The sequence below is a fragment of the Chelonia mydas genome, chromosome 5, assembly GCF_015237465.2.
Source record: "Chelonia mydas isolate rCheMyd1 chromosome 5, rCheMyd1.pri.v2, whole genome shotgun sequence".
Lineage (NCBI taxonomy): Eukaryota > Metazoa > Chordata > Testudines > Cheloniidae > Chelonia > Chelonia mydas.
In genome coordinates, this window is record NC_051245.2 from 68,205,058 (window position 1) to 68,228,970 (window position 23,913).

The following is a 23,913-nucleotide window of genomic DNA, read 5'->3' on the forward strand; positions in this document are numbered from 1 at the left end:
AGAGATTATGCAGAAAAAGAACAGGGAAATGTTCAGAAGGCAAGACTGACTGTGACTGTTCAGCCATTGACTAGTTAGGGGGGTAATAATGGTAAATTGTCATTAGTCATGTAATCCTTTCTTAACCAGTAGTATTGTTTGGTCATTACAGGATGTAGTGTATATTTCCTTACTTCTAGCAGCATGTTGTATATTCATCAATTATTCAAAAACATGTATTTACTCCTAAATAATGGCATTATGCAGAGGAAAGGTTTAAATGGGGGATAAGGAGTGTTAACAAAAGGAAGAATATTAAATATAATTTTATAACAATTAACAAGTCATGAATTTTTCAAACTTTAAATAATGAAAAGATTTAATATTTTGGAGTTGAGAGAGATCCTCAGTCTGTCTTGAATAACAGAATTGGCAAGAGTGTTATTCAACATAATTTATAAAGATGTTTAGAATGATAGGGTAACTTTCACAGTCAAGAGATATGTCTGTTACTCTATAAGGTGCCACAGGACTCTTTGCTGCTTTTACAGATCCAGACTAACACGGCTACCCCTCTGATTCAAGAGATATTTATCTTATCATAGTATTGTGCTGGTGGTATAAGACAAGAAGTAAATAAATGTTTCAAATACCTTTTCAGTTTGACAGAATTCATTATTTTAGTTTTATGTTGGTGTCTTATGAAACATATGTTGGAGATAATTCCGGAGCACACTGTGATAAGCAACACCATAAACGTTGCCTGCATGTGTTTATAAATTTAGGAGATCCTAGATCAGGGATTTTAAGTGTGGTGAAATATTTAGGTGAAAACTAAGCTTGTGCTGGGAGGTATTTAGTTGAATATCTAGAGCTGTTTGCTATTATACTAAATGTTTAAGTATAGAACTGAGTACTTAAATTAGTTTTAAAAAGTCCTACTTGTGATTGAAAACATTTTTAGAAAAATTGTTTCAAATACAGACAGTAGTACTGTATGAAAGAACTGTGCAGAACTATTCAGTGGAGTTGCTGCATTTTTCGTGTATATGTCCCTGTGGGGGCTCCACCACAGAATGTGCATGTGCCTGTGCGCTCTTAACTGGAGTTTGTAAAGCAGCGATTGTGGACCCACACCTGCACAGAAAAGCTCTTTGTGTTCCTCTACAAGAGCATATAGTGGGGTGTGGACCAGCCATCCTGTGGTTCGAGATACCACATCTGATGTCAACTGTTTTACAGCTTCTTTCCCTTTACACTTCTCTTTGTCAAGCTAAATAGATTGAGCTCCTTGAGGCATGTTTATTAGGCATGTTTTCTAATCCTTCAGTCATTCTTGTGGCTCTTCTCTGAACCCTCACTAATTTATCAACAAGGTTCTTGAATTGTGGGCACCAGAACTGGACACGCTATTCCAGCAGTGGTCACATCGTGCCAAATACAGAGATAAAGTAACCACTCTACTGCTATTTGAGATTCCCCTGTTTATGCATTCCAGGATCACATTAGCTCTTTTGGCCATAACGTAATGCTGACAGCTCATGTTCAGCTGATTATACACCATGACCTCAAATTTTTTTCAGTCACTGCGTCCTAGAATAGAATCTCCCATTCTGTAAGTTTGGCCTATACGCTTTCTTCCCAGATGTATACGTTTACATTTAACCATATTTAAAATGCATATTGCATCTAGTTTATCAAGCAATTCAGTTCATTAATGAAGTTCATTAATGCTAACTTTCTCTTTCTTCCATTTGTTATATATTTATATACTTTATATTTTAAAGCTGCCTTCACTTGCTTTCTAAACAGTTTGGTTTTTTTAACCAGCACAGCCTTCTTCCTCAATTGTGGGATTGAGGCTTTTGGGGCATTTAGTAAGGTGTTAAGTGAGTCCCAATAATAGTTCAAGTTTTTCTGATTAAATTATTTTCCACAGCTTATTTGGCTCATACTTGTTTTCAGCTTTGTGAAATCAGTGTCCTCTTCATTGTTTACCACTTCCCTAATTTTTGTCATTTGCAAACTTTAATCTATGATGGTTTTGTTTTCTTCCAGGTCATTGATAAAGCTGCTAGTATAGCTCCAAGTACCAATCACAGCAAGACCCCACTGAAGACAGACCAGTTCAATAATGATTCTCTCTGTATAGTTACATTTTGAGACCGATCAGTTAGCCAGTTTTTAATCCATTTAATGTATGCCATGTTAATGTTATATCATTCTGATTTTTTAATCCAAGTGCTGTGTGGGACCAAGTCAGACACCTTCCAGAAGTCTAAGTTTATTACATTAACGCTAATACCTTTATCAACCAAACTTGTGATCTTGTGAAAAAAAGATATCAAGTTAGTCTGACAGGATCTATTTCCCATAAACTCATGTTGATTTGTGTCAGTTACATTATCCTCCTTTAGTTTTTTATTAATTGAGTCCTGTATCAGCTATTCCATTATCTTGCCTGGGATTGATGTCAGGCTGACAGACCTATAATTACCTGGGTCATTCCGCTTCCTTTTTAAAAATTGGCACAACATTAGCTTTCTTCCAGTCTTCTGAAACTTTCCCAGTGCTCCAAAACTTATTGAGAATCAGCAAGCTCCTCAGCAAGTCTTTTGAAACTCTTTGGATGCAAGTTATCTGGATCTGTTGATTTTAAAATTTCTGACTTTAGTAGCTTCTGTTCAACATCCTCCAGAGGCACTAGTGGAATGGAAAGAACGTCGTTATTGCCATATGATGAGAGTGTATCATCTTTTTTTCCTCCCCAAATACAGAACAGAAATATTTATTGAACACCTTTTCTGTATTATTATTATTGATAATTCTACCATTTCCATTTAGTAATGGACCAATACCATTGTCAGGATTCTTTTTTGTTCCTACTGTGTTTTAAAAACTCTACTACTGTCCGTAACTCTGCTTGCCATACATTTTTCTCCTTTTGTGTCCCTTATCAATTTTCTGCAATTGCTAACTTCTGACTTGTTCATTAATGTTAACTTTCTCTTTCTTCCATTTGTTATATATTATTTATATATTTTATATTTTAAAGCTGCCTTCACTTGCTTTCTAAACAGTTTGGTTTTTTTAACCAGCACAGCCTTCTTCCTCAGTTGTGGGATTGAGGCTTTTGGGGCATTTAGTAAGGTGTTAAGTGAGTCCCAATAATAGTTCAAGTTTTTCTGATTAAATTATTTTCCACAGCTTATTTAGCTCATACTTGTTTTCAGCTTTGTGAAATTGGCCCTATTAAAGCAGCAAGTATATACATGACTTTTAGTCCTGTGGTCAGTTCCTCTTTATCTTTTGGAACAAGGTCTAATATAGAATTCCCCCATGCTGGCTGCAACATATTTTGAGTTAGGAAATTCTCATCTATAATGTTTACAAATTTGAAGCATGTTTGAAACTGGAAGTATGCAATCAGGCAGCAGAGACCAAAAATCCCATATACTCTACAGAAAAGTACTGTGTTAAATGTAAACTACTTAAAAAAAAAAAAAATGTTTAAAAAAATTGATAGGTAAGTAAACTGTCTCTGTGCTTGTTTCATTTAAATTAAGATGGTTAAAAGTAGCATTTTTCTTCTGCATAGTAAAGTTTCCAAGGTGTATTAAGTTCTAAACGTTTGAAAGAACAACCATAATGTTTTGTTCAGAGTTATGAGCAACCTCCATTCCCGAGCTTCGTAACTCTGAGCTTCTACAGTAGATTGAATTTATGCTCCTAAATGACCAATTCCAGTTCCTCTTGGTCGTTGGTCAGGCTCTTAGCATTGATGTATAGGTAATTGAAGAATTTCTTCTGTCCTTTGATTCCTTGATAAATTTTGTTCTCGATATCTTGATTTTGTGCTGAGTGCTGATATCTTCCCTCTTTTTACCCTCCCCTTATGCTATTAATTTAACGCCCTCCTGACTACTCTAGCCAGCCTGTCCTCAAGAAGTTTGGTTCCCCTTCTGCTGAAGTGGTGACTGTCCAAACAATATAGCCTCCTCTCCCCCATAGAAGGTGGACCAATATTTCACAAAACCAGAGCCCTACACCACTTACCTAGCTAGTGATTCACTTCCAGAATCCTCTGTCTTCCTTTGACACATGCAGCAAATCTTCAGTAAAATATATGAAATAATATACTTGAAATGTTTATACCATTGCCTATAATTAAGATTGAACAACCTGTTTGTAATTTAGATGTATGTTTACTTGTTTAGTTCTCAGCTGAATCACATATCAGATGTTTGCTGTTTGTTGTACCCACACACAAAAAAATAATTAAAAAATGCGTTGTGCTGCTAACCAAGAGGAGGAAAAGCAACACTCATTTCTTCCTTCAAAAGTTAGCATGTATCTTATCTGTTGACAACTAATCAAATATACAAAACATTTGCATTTAAATTGTATGGGATTCTGTAGCTTACTTAGTTTTAATTTGCTGGCACAATTAATTATTTGTATTACAGTAAACGATCAGGACTCCACTGAGATTAATGCTGTACAACTTAATCCTTGCTCCACAGTTTACAGTCTAGATGTATGACAAGACAGAGTAGGTAGATGAAATAGACAAGTGGGGTGGCAAGACGAGATAACAGTAAATAGTACATTTTCCTATGAGACCATAGTCTTTTTGCTAACTGTATAGCCATTATCATCTGGAGTGTTTTGTAGGCATTACAGCACTGGTAAGTCTTAAGGAGGTACTTGAAGGAGGATGAAGAGACTTTACAGATTTTACAGGAGGTTTGATGGGTGGCATTGAAGAAAAGCACAGAAGTGTTAATGATACCTCCTTTGCAAAGCTTTTTGAGAAAGCTACGGAGTATCCGTATAAGAGCTATATATTATTATTATTATTATTCTTTGAGTGCTTGCGTTCCATTTTAGATGTGTACACACCAGTGCACTGAAACTGGAGAACTTTTCCCCATAGTGATACTTGTTGGGGCAGTACATGCTGCTAGCTGAAAGTATAAAGCGTTAGAGCCGTCCCAACACTCCTCAGTTCCTTCTCACACCCATGGTTGGTAGTCGGAGTGTATGTGGCTTCTTATGGTCTTTCCCATATTTCCCTTTAAGAAAACTTTCTAGAGATCTTTTATTGTAAGTAGTTTAGTATAGTTGTAGTTTAGATAGTGGTACTTGTTTTTGGCTCAGTTCCCAGGCATGTCCAAGTCCCCAAGATTTAAGTACTGTTCTGACTATAACAAATTTAGGCCAGTCAGTGATCCTCACTCCCAATGATAAAAGTGTTTGAGAGAAGGACACATCAGGTATAATAACTGCCCTATTTGTAAGGTGTTTAAAACGAGGAGTAGGACGTTGAGGGAAGTTCAACTTCAAGACATCCTGGTCAAAGCAGCTTTTGTGCTCTCATTTGGAACCCAGGTGCTCAATATGCAGGGATTTGGACTCAACTCCATCTTCGAGTGCACCACAAGACTTGGAAGAGAGTTGGAGAGCTGGCGAGACGACACCACTCTCCACCTATGGTGCCATGCAGGAGGCAGAAGTCCAGCCCTTTGACCTCTTCTGGCCAGAAGAAGCCCTCTTCTTCTTTGAGGGCTAAGTCCTCAACACACTCACATAAAATGACCAGTACCGAAGTTAGTTATAGTTAAGATAACTCCTGCAAGGTGCTTCCCAGTGCCGCATTCTAGCAATGTAGAGTTATAGACTCTGGCATCTTATGCTGTACTGCCCACCCACTTTTTAACATGGACGTAGTTTGGGGGCTCAGAGTGGCAGTGGCAGTACCTGTGCTTTGTGGCAGGGGAGCTGATAAGGTGATCAGCTCCCCCACCATGAAGTGCAGCCCCTGCCGGCAGTTCCAGCCTCTTTCCAGTGGGGGGACTGAAGAGGACCTTAGTCCCCCTTGCCTTGAGGCCCGGACCCTCTCCGTGGCCTGCCCCTCCTCTCTTTCCTTCCAAGACCCTGTCCCCTGGCGTGGCCAGAAGTCAGAGCTGAGCTGTAATAAGAGCCTCCCAGGGATTCAGGACCGCTGTGGGGAGCCCTGGACCCTCTACCTGCCCTGGCCAGTGCACCGTGGGTGGGGCCGAGGGCTGCTCTTGGGCAGTGGTCTCCCCATAGCAGCCTGGGCTCCCTGAGTGGCACTTAGCATGGCCCGGCTCCAAGTTCCGGGCTGGCCTGGGGGTGGTGCCTCATGGAGGGGGGAAGAAGAGAAGGAGCAGGGACATGGCCATGGGAAAGAGGCAGAACAGAGATGAGGCCACAGTTTCAGCAGTGTTGCCTGTGACATTAGCCTCTTGAAAGGTTTGGACAGACCTTGCCTCCTATTAGGGATCCCACACCATCCTGCGATCTGAGTTTGGTTCTTTCCATTTTAACATGGCCACCATTCAAACCTATAGCTACGCCCCCTTCTCATCTCTCAGTGAAGGTAGCATTCCTAGTGGCCATTATTTTGGCCAGGAGGTGGCAGAACTTCAGGCCTTGGTAGCTGACCCTCCTTAGATATTGTTTTATAAAGGTAACGTTAGTTGGCATCCACACCCCAAATTTCTTACTAAAGTGGTGTCAGATTTTCATCTAAATCATTCTACATACTTACTAACTTTTTTCCAAAACCTCACACCAACAGAGATAGGGAAAACCTTCATACTTTGGGCATTCATAAGATGTTGGCCTTTTATCTGAACAGAATTAAAGAGTTTTTATGGCATCTCCACCTTAAACTCTTGTTCATGTCCTTCGCTGACAGGATGAAAGAGCATCCTGTCTCTTGACAGATGATTTCTTCCTGGATCTCCTCTTGTATTCATCAGTGCTACGATAATGCTCCATGACCTCAAAGAGTTTTAGCACACTATAAGAGCATAAGCAGCATCAGCTGCTTTCCTAGGTCATGTTCCCATCAGTGATGTTTGCAGAGCTATGACTTGGTCTTCTGTTCATATATTCACTGCTCGTTATGCTCTCTCCTATGCCCTAGGAGGAGATGATATGTTTGGAAGAGTAGTGTTGTAGTCCTTGTTTAGGTAGACACCAATTTTCTCCTCCATCTGGAATTGTTAGTCGCCTAAAGTGGAATGGACATGTGCAAGCACTTGAAGGAGATGCATCTGAAGAAGTGGCTTTTTACCCATGAAAGTTTATGCCCAAATAAATCTGTTGGTCTTAAGGTGCCACCAGACTCCTTGTTGTTTTTGTGGCTACAGACTAACACAGCTACCCCCTGATACTTGAAGAAATGTTAGCTACCTGTTCAGAAACTACTGTTCTTTAAGATGTGTGCACATGTCCATTCCACGACCCATCCTCCTCGCTCTCAACATTGGAGCAACAGCAAACTCTGGCTCCCTGGGCAAAGGAACTGAATGGGGTCAGGGAGGCTCCACCCCTTCATAACTTCAGTTAGTTGAACAAATGTGCAGAGGGCACATGCTCCACATGAATGGGTACCACTATTGGAAAAAGTTCTCTGGCTTCGGTGCACAGGCACTCAACACACCTAAAATGGAAAGGACATATGCAGCACATCTTGAAGAACAGTTACCAAGCCAGTATATAACCATTTTTTATTATTCGAGAAGCAGATGAGTAGCTGATTGAGAAGTTTTGTCTTTGTTGTTTCTAAAAAATAATTAATATGTCTTAATTTACAAATTTACATTTAATTAAGGCAGCCATATAAAAACTTAATGCAAAGTGGTTTTATCTTCTTTTTTTATAGAAAGAAGAGAAGTCATCAGTCAGTTTCCCCTCTCTTCTGAGCCATATAACTTCTTCTTTCTTAAATCATCCTGTAATTCCAATGACTACATATGCGGAATCTGATGTCCAACAGATTTTGAATGTCTTTTCTCCACTCACTTCATCCATGCCTTGTGACATGCATGTGGTCAATCTAAGGACAATACAATCAAAGGTATGTTCAAAATATTATTGTTATGAACAAATGTATGATATAACTAATGTTATATTCTGGAAAATATTTCATTCTGTAAAAGTAAATTATGAATCCACATAAGATGTAGTCACCAGATCTTTTTCTTCTGCAACAGCTGAAGGATTTCCATCTTGTCACCAGTCACTGTTTCTGAAGCATCATACAAACATAGGATTTGACATTCCACATCACATATATGTGTATTAAGTCCATCCTGCTTCCAGCAGCGGTCAGAGAACTCAGAATATTTCTTGTGTCAATTTGTTTTAAGAATGCTTTTGTTTTCAACATCATCATAAAGATATAGTTCAGGAGTGTCCAACTCATTCTATATTAAGGGCAAAATTATCCTTTATTAGTATGTGGCTACCCCCTTGTCAATTTTCCCTCTCTCAATTCCCCCCTTGGGCAGTTGGCCCCTCCTCCCTCTTTTAACTCACCACCACCTCTGGGAGCTGGTGCTGCGGGCTCAGCAGTGGTCACTGAGGGGTGGGAGTTGAATAGACGACTGTTCCCTGTGGCTGGGTTTGTTAGACCAACATGAAATTGAGGGGTGGAGAGAAGAAGCCACTCTCCTAATTCTGTTCCTGGAGTGCTCAGTAGCCACAGCACCAACAGCAAGATGGGGAGAAAGTCTGGGAAAGAGTTACCTCTTGAAAGCTGGCCAGGAGAGGCAGCAGATAGAGAGGAAGGAGCTCAGTTGCTCTTGACCAGTCTAGCATGAGCTCTTACTTCTTCTTCGAGTAGTGTCCCTATGGGTGCTTCACAGTAGGTGTATCTGCGCCCCTGCACCTCTATTCGGAGATTTTATGTAAGTGTCCATTCAGCTCATACATTCTCCATCTCTTGTGGTCTGCCTCAGGGCTATCTAACTGAGGGGGGTTCGCCCGCATGGCACTAGATAGCTCCGAGGCAGATCACAAGGTAGGGAGAGCGCATGTACAGGCCGAACAGACACTGCTACCTAAAATCTCCGATTAGAGGCGCAGGGGCACAGATATACCTATAGTGGAGCATCCATAGGGGGACACATCTCAAAGAACCATTATTACCGCACAAGGTGAGTAACTTCCTCTTCAATCCTGCCCATCTGTGTTTCTGGTCCTTTAGAAGTGCAGTGGCTGTGGTCCAAATGCCTTTGGAGAGTGAAGAGAGAGCTTCAGCCTGAAGAAAATGGTTCAGTGAGATGTGTAGGTTTGATCCACATAATGTAGTGGAGTAAATCTTTTTGGTTACCTCAGAAGAGTGTCTAGGAGGTTAGGTTATGTGGGTCAAAGTTAAAATTTTCTACTGCTCTCCACACCACTAATCAGTCATTGATGACCAGATCAGTTTTTACTTTGATTCAGCTATTCATTGGGAGCTGCCACAAGATCAATACAATGGCTGTTAAGTTTGGGACCTCCAGCCTATCCCTCAAATCCAAATTTTTAAACTGCCTTTTGAAGGTTCAGACCTATTTCGCAAGAAGATGATGAAACTCTTAAAACTTAAGGGAGCAAGTTAGCAACTAAATCTTTGGTCTACCTGAGCCTTTCTTCAAGAAGAAAATACTTGATATTGCAGATTTCAGAGTGGTAGCCATGTTAGTCTGTATCAGCAGAAATAGCGAGGAGTACTTTGTGGCACCTTAGAGACTAACAAATTTATTTGGGCATAAGTTTTCATGGGCTAAAACCCACTTCATCAGATGCATAGAATGGAAAATATAGTATGCAGTACTATACACAGTACGTGAAAAGATGGGAGTTGCCTTACCAAGTGGGGGATCAGTGCTAACGAGACAATTCAGTTAAAGTGAAAGTGGGGTATTCGCAACAGTAGAATACCAAGGGAGGAAAAATCACATTTGTAGTGGTAATGAGGCCAATGTAATCAGGATGGCCCATTTCAAACAGTTGACAAGAAGGTGTGAGTAACAGTACAGGGAAATTAGTATGGGGAAACTAGTTTTTGAAGTGACCCATCCACTCCCAGTCTTTATTCAGGTCTAATTTGGTGGTGTACAGTTTGCAAATGAATTCCAGTTCTGCAATTTCTTGTTGGAGTCTGTTTTTGAAGTTTTTTTGTTGAAAAATGGCCACTTTTAAGTCTGTTGTTGAGTGTCCAGGGAGATTGAAGTGTTCTCCAACTGGTTTTTGAATGTTATAATTCTTGACGTCTGATTTGTGTTCATTTATTCTTTTGCGTAGAGACTCTCGTAAGTCTCTACGCAGCCTCCAGCGGGTAGCGAAGCCATCCTCCTTGGGTCCTGTAGTGACCTGTAGGGTCAAGAATGAAGAAGAGCCCAGATGGTTCTGGTTAAGATCCTCTGGCCTTTCTTCTGAGTCATAAAAGAACATCAAGGACTGTCCTTTGAAGGCCGAGGCCTTTGGCAAAGATCAGAACAACACAGGTTGCTGCCCAATCCTTAGAGCTTACTAAGTCTGTCCGCTTTAAGAAGGAAACATTTGAATCTAACATTCAGCTTCCGAAAGTCTCCCTTGCTGCAAGAACAGGGGGATGCAGCCTCAGAGATGGTGCAAGTCTGCTTCCTTGACTAAGCCTGCTTCTAATAAAAGATGTCCATATAGAAGGAGGATTCCTCACTGCTCATCAGATGAACTTTGTCTTCCGATCAACAGCTTTTTGGTGGGATGATTGAAAACTACACACCATTGCCTCCATCTTTTGGACCTTATGTCTTCTCCTTTACCAGTGCCTGGTGCAGTATTACTTCCAACTGTTGAGTACTAAACACACCTGCAAAGGTTGTTCCATACAGTTCTGCACCAGGCCACTTCACTTTCCTCTGCTTTCTTCCTTCCTCTTTGGGGACCCATCTCATGAGAGAGGCGTGTTGGAGGAAGATTTCCTCCATCTATAGTGGGTCGTAGAAGAGGTGCCACAAGCACACTGAAGAAAGAGTTTCTAACCCCACTATTTGCTAATCCGCAAGAACTCTTTAGCCATTTTTCACAGTCACTGTTTCCATACAATCACACACCCCCTCATAGTTTCCTTCATTCTTTATTGCTAGATGCATGATCTTGCATTTGGCTGTGTTAAAACACATGGTATTCAAATGAGACCAGTGTACCAAGAGATCTAGGGTGGTCTATATAACTGGTCACCTGATCCTGTAGTTATTTGCCACTCCAGATTTTTTGTCATCTCCAGATTTTTGAAGAATGTTGGGCTAATAGCAGATTCCTGCAGGATCCCACTAGATCATTGGACAACAATTCTGCATTTACAAATACTTCTTGAGATCTATTAGCTAGCCAGTTTTTAATCCATTTAAAATGGCTGCATTGATTTTTTTATAGCGCAATTTTTTATTAGAATGTCACTCAGGATTAAGTACTGCTTTAAGCAGGGCGTTGGACTAGATGACCTCGTGAGGTCTCTTCCAACCCTAATCTTCTATGATTCTAAATCAGATGCCTTACAGAAGTATGTATATTATGCCAACACAGTTACCTGTCTCAACCAAACTTTTGATTTGAGTAAAAAGAAACAAAGATTTTTTTTTACTTATTTCCCATTAAAAACAAATTGGTTGGCATTAATTATGTTTCAATCTTTTAAATCTTTACTGATTGCATCCTATATCAGCTTCTCCATGATATAGCTGGAATTGATGTTAGTCTAACCAGCCAATAGTTTCATGTGTCATCCTGTTTTTTCATGTGTTTTAAATACTGGCAAAATATTGGCTTTTTCTCTAGTCCTCTGAAACTTTCAGTGTTCCAAGTTTTCTTAAAAGTCAATATTAATGCTTCAGATAGCTCCTCAGCCAATTATTTTAATACTTTTTGATGCAAGTTATATGGTCCCACTAATTTTTTATAGTTGTTGTTTAATACCCTCCCTAATTACTGATGGGGGAAAAAAGTATTTTCTTACTCCTGTAAGATATGGGTACAGCCATTCTGCTTCTTTCTGAATACAGAACAGAAATATTATTGAATGTCTCCCTTTTCTGCATCATGATGGTTAATTTTACCATCATTGTCTAGTAGCAGATCTGTACCACTGTAAGAATTTAATTTGTTCCTGATATATTTTTTAAAATATAATTGTTTTTTCACCCTACTTGCCATTGATTTTTCACTGATACTTTTAGCTTTGTTTATAATTGTCTGTAATTCCTAACTGCTGATGTGTACTCTTTACTATTGACTTGCTTCTTTTTCCATTAGTTACATATTGAGTTTTTGTTTTTGTATTGCTGCTTTCACCTACCCTCTTAACCATGATTTTTTTAACTGAAGAAGACCTCTTTCCTGACTGCGGAATGGGTGGGTGGAGATTGGCATCTAATAAAGCCTTTGTAAACAGTTCCCAATTATCCTTCATATTTTATGCTTTAATATTTCCTCCAACTTAGTTTTGCTCATAATTGTTTTTAGCTTTGGAAATTGTCCCTTTTTAAAGCAACAAGTATATATATTACTGGTCAGGAGTGTATTTTGTTTGCACATAGCAAATGAAATTAGATTATGATCACTTGAATCAAGGCAGCCATGAGTTTTAATTCAGTGATCTTACATCTTTATCCATCAGAATGAAATCTAATATAGAATTATCTGGAGATGGTTGCAGTGTTTAAGTTAAGTTATCTATAATTTTTAGAAATTCCCAGGATATTTTTACACCAGCATGAGACCTCTAGCATGTGTGTCCTTGATTGCAATCCCCCATACTTTTTTCTACATATTCTAGATAGATGTTGAATGTGCTGCTTGTCCTGTTTCCTCATCTGATTTGCACAGCAAACCGCACCTGCGCCCCTTTTTGTGATTTATCAGACAGTACATTGATATATAAGCATTACAGGTTCTGTCTTTCTGAACGATCAATAACTCTAGAACAAGTAATACTGTCTTTAATGTGAGGGGGCCCATGTCTTCCCCTTCTGCCCACATCCTTTCCTATATAGGGCTATTTAGTGATTTTAATATTAACAAGCTACCATGATGTTCAACAGGATATGTGGAATCAATAGCAACCTGTTGTCTTCTAGTTCAAAGATTTGTTCCCCTCACATGAGCCTCAAGGACTTAGGATGTGGGGGTAAGTGTTCACCAGAATGTGAGGTGGATACATGAGCCCAGCCCACATCAGCCCTTTGGTGCAGGACCCACCACCTTCTTGGGAGTTAAATTTATAACTGACAACTCCAGGATCTACTCTTTCAAGCCACTGTTCCCTCAGATTTATTTTGACAATGTCATTTACAACAGCTCAATTCATAAATTTACTTAGCACTAATTTTGTGATTCTGGATATGTCTCCACTGCAGTTAAAAAGTTGTGGCTGTATTGTGCCAGCTGACTTTGGCGCTCGGGGCTTAGGCTGAGGGGCTGTTTAATTGTGGTGTAGATATTGGGGCACAGGCTGCAGCCTGAGCCTTGGGACCCTCACATCTCACAGGATCCTAGAGCTTGGATTCCATCCAAGGCTGAATGTCTGTACTAGACTTAAGCAGCCCCATAGCCCGAGCCTGCAAGCCCTAGTCAACTGGCACAGGCCTGCCACGGGTTTTTAATTGCAGTGTAGACATACCCTTAGAGGCCAAAGCAGATGCTCCTTTCAGGAGAGCAATTTGCTAGCCTCATTTTTGTGCTACAGCCCTCCTTCAAGAGGTTTTTACTCGCATCTGTGAACATCTGCAGAGGGAATTCTCTATTTTCCTGTCTGTAACTGGTCTCCAAGTGCCACTGCTGATCCAGAGCTTGGATGGTTGGTTGGGGTTGTGATCCCTTATGTAACCACAAAGGTGCATGTGTTCAATCAGTGCTTTATAGAGGGCCCCAGGGCAGTAATGATACGGCACTTGCAAAGTGTAAATCTGCAGAGGCAGTATGCGAAGTGAATAACAGTTGTAGGTATGAAACCTTCTTTTTCCACAGCAAAAACTGCATTACCCAGTGAAATGAATTTCTTGCACAAAGAAACGGCCTTTCCTTTTTTTTTCAGAAAATTCAAAGTGAAAATGATAAATGCCATGACTTATTAGCTAACCTACAAAACATATTTATCTGCAATTATAAATTCTTTTACACCACTCTAGCTGTGAATGCATATTTTAGAGAAGTTATAGTGTATTACAATTTTATATATTAAAAAGTGTCTTCAATTACAAAATTACAAGGAAAGCATTATTTAGATTTAAGACAGCAGAAATCAAAATAAGTCCATGAAAGAACAAGTGAGAAAAATCCTATGATAAAATGTTGTTTCAATTTTAAATTCTTTTCCTCTAAGGAAAAAATGGTAATTCCTAATATTGTAAAACATCAACCTTCCTGTCATACTGCCTCAGGGATATGGAACATTTCTTTAAAAAAAAAAAAAAAAAGTGGATTGATGTAAAATGATATACTATAAATAAATTGGTTTTCAACATTAAAAACTGTTTTTTTAATATTCCTTTAGAGCAAATGTGTATCTTTATAGTGTTGCTTAAACTTCCCAGTAAATGACTATAAGTCTTATGGTAATCACTTGAAAATTGTTTAAATGGCTCTTCTCCTTCACTCAGATCAAAATCTTAGCAGTGTTGCCCTGGGTTACTGTGTATGAGAATTCATGGCACAGGGCTTTTTTGTTTTTGTTTTTTTCAGCCAAGAACCTGACAGTGTTAAACTGTTGAGGGTTCAAAATTAAATCCGTGTTGAAGGGTTGGCAGCTGTACAGAGAAGTTGGGAGATTTGATAGTGCAGTAGCTTAGCAATTTTTGTCCCATAGTAATGTGTAAAATTTTACAGGACTGAGGATATTTAATTTTTATTGAAGGCTGAGAAGAGTAAAGTAGATTTTCATACATTAATCATAGCAAGCCAAATTCGTAAGTGATGTATGGGATGTTGTAAGTTTGATTCCGTTATACTCAGTCACTCCCCTAGACCTAATTACGCTCAGTGTAATTTACATGCTGAGGTGGAGTAAGGAGGTATAGATTAAAGTAGAGGGAAGGCAACTTTTACACCATCCCATTGTATAAATTAGACCTACTTAGACTCCTTTACCCATTGGTAGAATGGATATATACAAATAGTTCTAGGTAAGGGTATGTCTGCATTGCACAGTCCTTGCAGCAGCATGTAGAGTACATACATTGCACACCTCCTCTTCCCCTAGCACAGGTATAAATAGCCATGTAGATGGTGAGGCACTGCTTAAGTGAGGAAAGATGCATGTATCACAGCTCTCTACATGCCTAAGCAGTGCCTGTCCCTGTCTCCCACTGCAATGCAAGACTCTGTTAGGATGGAGGCTTCAGCGAAAGGCTCTAGCAGCTGCCTGTTGCCAGAACCTTTTCCTGCTTCCTCCTTCCTGCAAGAGACCTTTACTGCATTATGTAGCTATACACTGCAGTGTGGATGTAGCCTGCATTTTGCTGTGGTGTCTTAACTACACCTTTCCTACATGCTGAAGCAAGTATTCTGCAGCGTAGGCATAGCCTGTATGATTACTAAATCATAGACATGCCTATACTTTACTTGAAGTCCATTCATTAACGTGTAATTGTTTTTATTAATACGTTTCTATTTTAATAGATTCAAATTCTTAATTAGGATAATTTTTAATTTAAAATGAAGTTGAAATATCCGTAACATCATGTGTTATGCAGATGACTACAAGATAAGTCCACTGGATGACTGGCTTGTCATTTCTAGCATCACTTCACCCCTATAGGAAGTCAGGCTTCTGCAGCATGAATTTTAAATAATGTTTCTCGAACCTGCTCTTTACACAGACATTGTTATTTTGTGTGCAAAACAAAAATGTTTTGTCTAGTTTTCTGAGTGTAACTTAATTAACTTTGAAATTACGTTTTGAACTAATACTAAGTGTGGTATTTCATAGTTAGAAACTCAATATTGATAATTATTTTATCCCATTTATTCTTATTATTTTGGTCAATAATATAGTAATACCGCATTTTGTGTTCAAATGGCAAAAAATGGAAGGGTCTTATCAGATACCTTTCTACTCAATTGAAGGACAAGCTATCTTTATTCATTCCCTCCCTTTCCAATGTCCAATTTTTGAAAAAATCTTTTGCCCCTAAAAGGCAGAGCCAGGAAGCCTGTGCACCATAATTCTGTGGTAACTCACTTGGTGGGCTGTGGAGGTGAGAGGAAGGTGGTTGACCTGGCAGAAATTAGGTGGGTTTCCATTGCCTACCTGATTTCCATTGAAAGTTTCCCCCAAATCTACACATTTCCATAGAAAAGTTAATTGTCAACAAATCTGCATCTTCCAACGAAAAAGTGTTTTTTCAGAAAATTTCTGATTAGCTCTAAAATTGTGCCAATACTCCATAGTCCCAAATGCTTAGGCTCAGTGGCCAAAAAAAAGTATATTTGTACATAAAAATTACATGTTTTGGTGTTTTCCTGTCTGTTGCCCTTTCCTGCACGATTTGTCATCTGAGTTTATAAGCTCTTTAAAGCAGGTACACTCTGCTAAAGCTGGTCAGGAATTTTCCAGTGCAGAGTTTTTTCCTTCAGTAAACACCAATTCGTTGAAATCAAAATGTTCTGTGGAAATGTGTTAATGTCTATGAAACTTTTGATGAAAACCAGGCAGGTGTCCTTCAGTTTCCAGCTGTGTACTTTGTCAGCTTGTTCGCCTGGCTCCTCTGCAGCCAGCCAGGCTCCTGGGGAGCACTGGGAGCATATTGCATTTCTGAAACAAAATATTACAGAAGTTCACTTCTGTGAAAAATTTTGGAGTTTTGGCTTTTCACTCCAATTTGGGAATTATTTCCCAGACAGCTGTACTGTCTTTCTTTGTTTTTGCAGAGTCCCTAGTAAGCCGGGTTCTGATCGAGGCTTTTTTTTATGCTACTGTAATATAAGCAATTATTACTAATAATTGTGGTGATTATTACTTGAAGAGGCTTTATATATTAGATGAAACACAACTGAGTTTCAATGAGTACCTGAATTCTCGCGTATTCCCTTTTGTGGGTTCTGGGCTGTCAAGGTTCCTCCCCCACTCTGAACTCTAGGGTACAGATGTGGGGACCTGCATGAAAACCTCCTAAGCTTACTTTCACCAGCTTAGGTTAAAACTTCCCCAAGGTACAAATTAATTTTATCCTTTGTCCTTGGAATATCCACTGCCACCACCAAACTCTAACTGGGTTTACTGGGAAACGTAGTTGAGACACGTCTTTCCCCCCAAAATCCTCCCAACCCTTGCACCCCACTTCCTGGGAAAGGTTTGGTAAAAATCCTCACCAGTTTGCATAGGTGACCACAGACCCAAACCCTTGGATCTGAGAACAATGAAAAAGCATTCAGTTTTCTTACAAGAAGACTTTTAATAGAAATAGAAGTAAATAGAAGTAAAGGAATCGCCTCTGTAAAATCAGGATGGTAGATACCTTACAGGGTAATTAGATTGAAAACATAGAGAATCCCTCTAGGCAAAACCTTAAGTTACAAAAAAGACACACAGACAGAAATAGTCATTCTATTCAGCACAGTTCCTTTCTCAGCCATTTAAAGAAATCATAATCTAACACATACCTAGCTAGATTACTTACTAAAAGTTCTAAGACTCCATTCCTGTTCTATCCCTGGCAAAAGCAGCATATAGACAGACACAGACCCTTTGCTTCTCTCCCTCCTCCCAGCTTTTGAAAGTATCTTGTCTCCTCATTGGTCATTTTGGTCAGGTGCCAGCGAGGTTACCTTAAGCTTCTTAACCCTTTACAGGTGAGAGGATTTTCCCTCTGACCAGGAGGGATTTTAAAGGAGTTTACGCTTCCCTTTATATTTATGACATGGGCCCATGTACCAATCTGCACAGTTAATCTCATAGTTGTACATTATTGGTCATAGTTTCTAGTACGCTTTGTAACCGATTAGTAGTTAGGTTTCTAAGCCTAAAGTGTTAAAGCTTGGCAGGGACCAAAGTCATGGTCAGTAATTAAATCTGGAGGCGTGCTTGCATAATTATGAAGCCTTTACTTCCTTGCTTATTCTGGGAAGCCTGTCAATACAGGTATTACCACTACATTTAAATTTGGGACCAGGTTTTTCAGATATTTGAAAAATAAAGAACATTTTTAAAAATCATCTTGCTGCCAATTCTTGCACATTCAGTCTTTTTTACAACTGTTACATGAAATGTGTTCTGTTGGTTTAGGGAGAATGGTATTCATAACATAAAAAGAAAAGGAGTACTTGTGACACCTTAGAGACTAACCAATTTGTTTGAGCATAAGCTTTCGTGAGCTACAGCTCACTTCATCGGATGCTGTAGTTCACGAAAGCTTATGCTCAAATAAATTGGTTAGTCTCTAAGGTGCCACAAGTACTCCTTTTCTTTTTGCGAATACAGACTAACACGGCTGTTACTCTGAAACCATTCATAACATAAGTGGCCCAGAGGTCAAATCCTAATGATTAGTCTGAGGTTCTAGAAGTCTCCTGTTTGTAGCATTTAGTTTCCAAGGTACACTTACATTTTGTTTGTTTGCAGGCAGATTCTGGGCCATCTGATGAAGCAGCCTTGATCCTTCACAGAAAAGGATTTGACTGTAAATATTCAAACAAAGACACAGGGCTATTATGCTCTACTACTCAGGGAAAGGTATGTTGAAATATTAGAAGATTTTTAGCTTATAAGATAATTTTTGCATACATGCTTAATTTAAAATGTTTTAGAACAGTTACGTTATGAATTCTGGTTGAACATTTATTTATTTGTTTGTTTAAAATGTCATATTTTCAGGATGCTTGCGATTTAATGTGTTTTGAAAGCCAAGTGACATGTTCTGTATTGACAATTATATGAGGATTCTGATGTGTGTAAGTTAATTTGGCATTGGCAAGTAAAAACACCCTTGTAAAACATTGCCATAAACTTCCAGGTTAGAGTTCAGTCTTACTAACTTTCTGTAAATATGATTTTAAACAAAAAGCTACTATTTGAAATGATTTTACTACAGAAATACTTACATTTCAAACTGCATAATATATTTGTCCTCTTCACATATGATTAGTTAACATAAATATGAATTCTCCCATGTGAATGCTGCCTTGAAGGTTGCAGCAAACATCATAGCAACCTAAGCATTTCTATCAACTGCTCTGTGTATCTAGGTACTTGTATGGCCCACATCTCTGTGGTATCTGAACACTTCACAAACATTAATTAATTTACCATCTCTGATTCTTTGATTATGTAATCAGGTTGGGTGGCGGGGGGTCATAGAACTTTGTCTGGTGGCAATGAATCCATAAAATTCACAGAGTAGGTTTAATCCAACCTGGAAGTAGTTTACTGAAGGGTTGTCTGGAAGGTTAGTGGGGTAAGATTTAATGTTTTCTTGATTAAAATTTTCATTACAATATTGCCAAACATAATGCTTATAATCAAACCTCCTGTGTATTGATACATTTTAATTAGTTGCTTTCAAATGTGACACAAAGTGACTAGTGTCTAAATGGGTTCTTTCTAGCATAATTTATAACATTTTAAATATGGTCAGTTAGAAATTTTCAATGACTTTGGTGTTATGATTCCCTGTCATGCATGCTGTTGCCTGTAATGAGATGTGACATAATGATCATTATAAAGGTTTAAAATTAAGTTAACTTAGGGCTTGTCTACATGGTTCTGCAGTGTGCAGTAATTGCAATTGCAATACAAGTTTGAAAGCCAATTTTAAAGTAACTAAGGGCTTGTCTACATGATGCAGCAATGCACACTAGGGTGTTGCACACTGAATGGACTGTGTTAACCTTGCTGGTGCATACTAAAAGTTCCTTAGTGCACATTCACGTAGTACTGTTTCAAAAAGCACTACATTAATGCGTAGTGGGGAACTTGCAATGCACACCAGCAGGGTCAACACAGGCCAGTTAGTGTGCAGTACTCGTGTGCATTAGAATTTATAGAGCAATAGTGCGCATTGCTATATCATGTAGACAAGCCCTTAGTTACTTTAAAATTGGCTTTCAAACTTGTATTAGATTTTCTAAATATCATTGACTTTTATTTAATTTTGTATTTTTCAGATAAAGGTGCACAAACTCTTTAATAAGCTAATCGTTGAAAGTCTTATACCTACATCTTTATCTTTGATGCATTCGCCTCCAGATGCCAGAAATATTAGTGAGATCAGTATGAGTTCTATGGAGATAAATACATTCCGGATTCGACTGAGATGAAACCTGGCTTTAATATTCATATAGTGAAGAGGAATCTGCAGTTATATTTCCTCTAAGTTTGACGTGCAATAAAGAAGCACATTGTTATTCCAGCTTCTGGATACTGTGAGAAAACATGCATTCTAGAATTATTTTTTTGACCAACACAGTGAATAGCCATGTTGCAAACAACTTTTCTGTTTTTACATAAAATACCAACATCAGTATAAGTTAATGCAACACCTGAAGAAATTTCTAAGGTTGTTAACCTCTCGACAACAAATTGAATCTCAGGTTAAATGCTAATTAATGGTTTCTGGGGTTTTTTGTTTTTGAAGGGAGAGGAAGTGGGATTTAAATGACTTTTTTTGCTGATCCTTGATTAATTTATGTACAAATAATTGCAATGTTGAAATCCCTAATACAGCTTGGAACTGAAATGGAATAAAAAGCTCTTCTGTAATAGCTAATGTCCAAATATTTGAAATCATTTATACAAGTGACAGTAATCTCAGTTTATTCCATATTGAATTTCAATTTATTCAATGGGATGGAGACTTGAATTCTGTGGTAAAGTGAAAGACAGCAGACTTTGTATTGTAAGCGATGGTAGATTTTAACACTTTTTGCCTTACCATCACTTTGTGAATTTCATAGCTTAAGAAAAGATAGAATTTCAAATTAATCCTGCAATGGAAAATTATAGAAATATTTAATAAAAGTCCCATTTTGTTACTTGACACATTGGGATATGTGCAATTATTCCATTATCATATACAATAAAAAAGTAAATCTGTAATAATCATGAATACAAGATTTTTTACAAAACTCATTTGGATACTGATGTTCTCTGAAATGGGTTTTCTATATCAAGATTATCATATCAAGATAAATGTGCCTTATTTTTTAATGTGTCCCGTTACTATTTTACTGTCCACATCACTGTTTTGGGGAAAAGGGTAGTTTATATAATACTTAAACTGTGTGTCTTCTATTTGACCATGCTGGCCACACTCTGATCTATGTCCTCTGGCACCAAATTTGTGCTGTGTTTTTCTGAACATTTTGACTATTTGAATGTACTGAAATGATGTCATAAAACAAAATATTGGAAGACTAAGGAATATTGTAATATTCTAATTCAGCCACTGTCAAGGAAACTGCAACTTGATGCAGAGAATTGATAGTGTGTAAGACATAGTTTGCAAAACCCATCATACAATGTATTTGCATTTCACAGATTGTAGTAAACGGTGCATTGAAAATCACGTGCCTATATTTTAAAAATGCCACTCTTCAAACCTAATACTCATGCTTACATATGCTGTCAATGTGTACCTTATTGAGGAATAGCTTCTTACTCCTCTCACTTCATTTTCACCATATCAAGTATTTTGCATTGAGTGCTGAAGCCATGTGAGTATGAAAATTCTTTTTCCCTGAATACAGCTACTGTTTACAATTAAAATATACTAATTTGCGTCTGAGTATTATTCCCTATACTGATCCTCCTTAATCTTTGTACCTCTGACTTCATTTTGCTTAGGCTTTATTTATGCATTTATCAGTGATTTTCTTAATATTAATAGATGATAAATCCTTGTAACTGGAAAAGACATACTATCTGCTAACTCTAAAATTGACTGCTGTACTATTTTAATTAGATAAGTTTGGTGCTGTGGTATATCAGTTTATATCTTGTAGCCATACATCCAACTTCAAACATAAAATTAAATTTTTACCTTTTTTTGTATGTACTGTCATGGTTTGGATCTCTCTTTATCATGATTGCATAATTCATAATTAGTTCAATCTGCTAAATATTTTGTACTTAAGAGTAGAATATTTAGCAGAATCTGGTGTGAATTATGTCAAGGATATATTGACCACTAACCGTTTATAAAAAGTGAGAATTATATCTGAGGGTATATAGAACAGTAAATTGATGTTTTCATGCAATAAACATGTACTGTAAATTTTCTTGGTTACAGTATTTGATTTTTTCCCTCTTTTTAGTTGAAATTTACAGTCTTTAGACTTGCCAGCAGAAAATTGTGGTAAGATTTTCTATTTTTGTTGCATACGTAGGTGAGAAATCTTCAGAGCACTCTGTGCATTCAGTGCAAAGAGGATATTCAAAATAATATCTTAAATTCTGTTAAGCAGAAAATTAAAGTTATGATGCAATACATTTTAAAGTATTCATGCCTATTGGACTGGTTTCCAAAGGATCTGTTTCAATATAATTAAACAATGTATTGTATCAGTTTTTCTTTTGTCACCAGCTGTACAATCATAATGCCTGAATACTCTTTAACCAGCAGACTTCTGCTTTGTTCTTGTAATTTTAATTTTTTTTATCAGGGGGAAAACCTTAAATGCCTTCTGTTTAAGTTACAAGTTATGGTAAATTGTGACTTGAGTCAATTTGGGGCCCAATGTTGAACTCCTTACCTCAATCAAAACTTCCACCAAAGTCAGCAAGCAGAGATTTTGCTTAGGTGATCAATTCAAGATTGGGCTCTTGCCTTCTTTCCATACCTCCTGTGAATGGTTACTCAATACGTTAATTGTATTATTGCAGTTTTGGTGACATTTTTGGTTTTCTGTGCATACACCATCCAATTAATCATATTCTTTTACATTTTTTCTAATTTTCATAGCTACACTGGTGGTTAAGAGACCCAAGTATCCTTATTTTCCACAAATATGGATTTAAAGAAAATGCTGTTCAAGATATGGTTTCAAACATTGTAATTATTTTCCAGACCAGAGTTGTACCTGTCTTGAGATTTTTTTACATTCCCTTATCTTAAATGTCTTTGATTTTTCTTGTTCATCCTGTCTCTGAAACAAACTGATTTAAATGGAAGGTTTTTGATATTTTCTCTGGGAAGGTTTTATATCTTTTTGGGGAAATGGAATATAAGATCTCTAATAAAAGATAACCTTATGGTGATATGCTGTCTGTGTCATCAATGCCTTGACCACAGTTGATTAAAAACAGAAAATAGAGGTGATTTTAAATGGTTGAGGCTTCAGTAACATTTGATGGGTATAAGGATTTTCTGTTGTGAAATGCGTTGCTAGTGAAGGATGCCTAAAGCTCTTCATTTTTAATTTTTATTTTGTTTAAAATTTCCCAGGAATGTATCGGTGTTTGTTACAAAAATTAAAAACACTGGAAAATCAGTGCGAAAACTATCACTCTCTTCTCCTGATTTTTTTTTAACTTTTTCAAAAAAAAAAAAAAAAGTTGTAAAACATCAGAAGATTTTTTGTTTTTTGACCCATTTTGACATGAAAAGTAATTCACTAACTTAGATTTGCTTTCCATGCTGATAACTGTCCTTGCTATCTATAAAGCTGGTAATATGTATGTGGTGGACTTGGGATTGACAGCAATATGGACCCCAATGTTCGCGTCTTTCTGGTACTTCTGAGCCAACACCCTCTTTTGGAAGGAGAGATGGCATTTCAGTAACTTGGTTACAGAGTCTTCATCTCTCTCAGGGCGGGCCTGGAAGTGGAAGAGGTGGAGGAGGCAGCATGAGGAGATGGTGCCCTTGTCTCCCACACCTCTTCTCCTTCGGGGTCCACTCCAGGGGGAGAGATGGCAGCTCAGTACCCTGGGTGGCCCAGGCTGCCAAGCATCCATGCCTCCCTCTGGAGCAGGGAGATGGGTCTAGGGAGTTCCAGCACTTCCAAAATACAATGAAAATCAGTTTAAAAAAAAAAAAAATCAACAACCCCATAATGGCTTTTGTGAAAACTGGGAATAAAAATGGTAAAAATAAATAAAAACTGAAAATGAAGGGCGTTGAGGAGGATGTCTCATTCAGTATTCTCTGGTGCCAAGTA

General features: G+C 38.1%; 1 protein-coding gene across 3 annotated transcripts in view; it reads left to right on the plus strand.

Annotated features, from left to right (window-relative positions):
• The window catches only part of MAN2A1 (mannosidase alpha class 2A member 1), a 201,301-nt gene extending 178,290 nt beyond the window's left edge, over positions 1–23,011 (plus strand). For 2 of the 3 annotated variants that reach the window (XM_007055422.4, XM_037901532.2), the window contains exons 20-22: positions 7,676–7,870; positions 18,380–18,490; positions 19,921–23,011. In XM_007055422.4, the coding sequence (XP_007055484.2) occupies positions 7,676–7,870; positions 18,380–18,490; positions 19,921–20,073 (459 nt within the window). In that variant the 3' untranslated portion in view covers positions 20,074–23,011. The other variant, XM_043546417.1, reaches the window with a different exon arrangement.
• Positions 23,012–23,913: the final 902 nt, after the last annotated feature.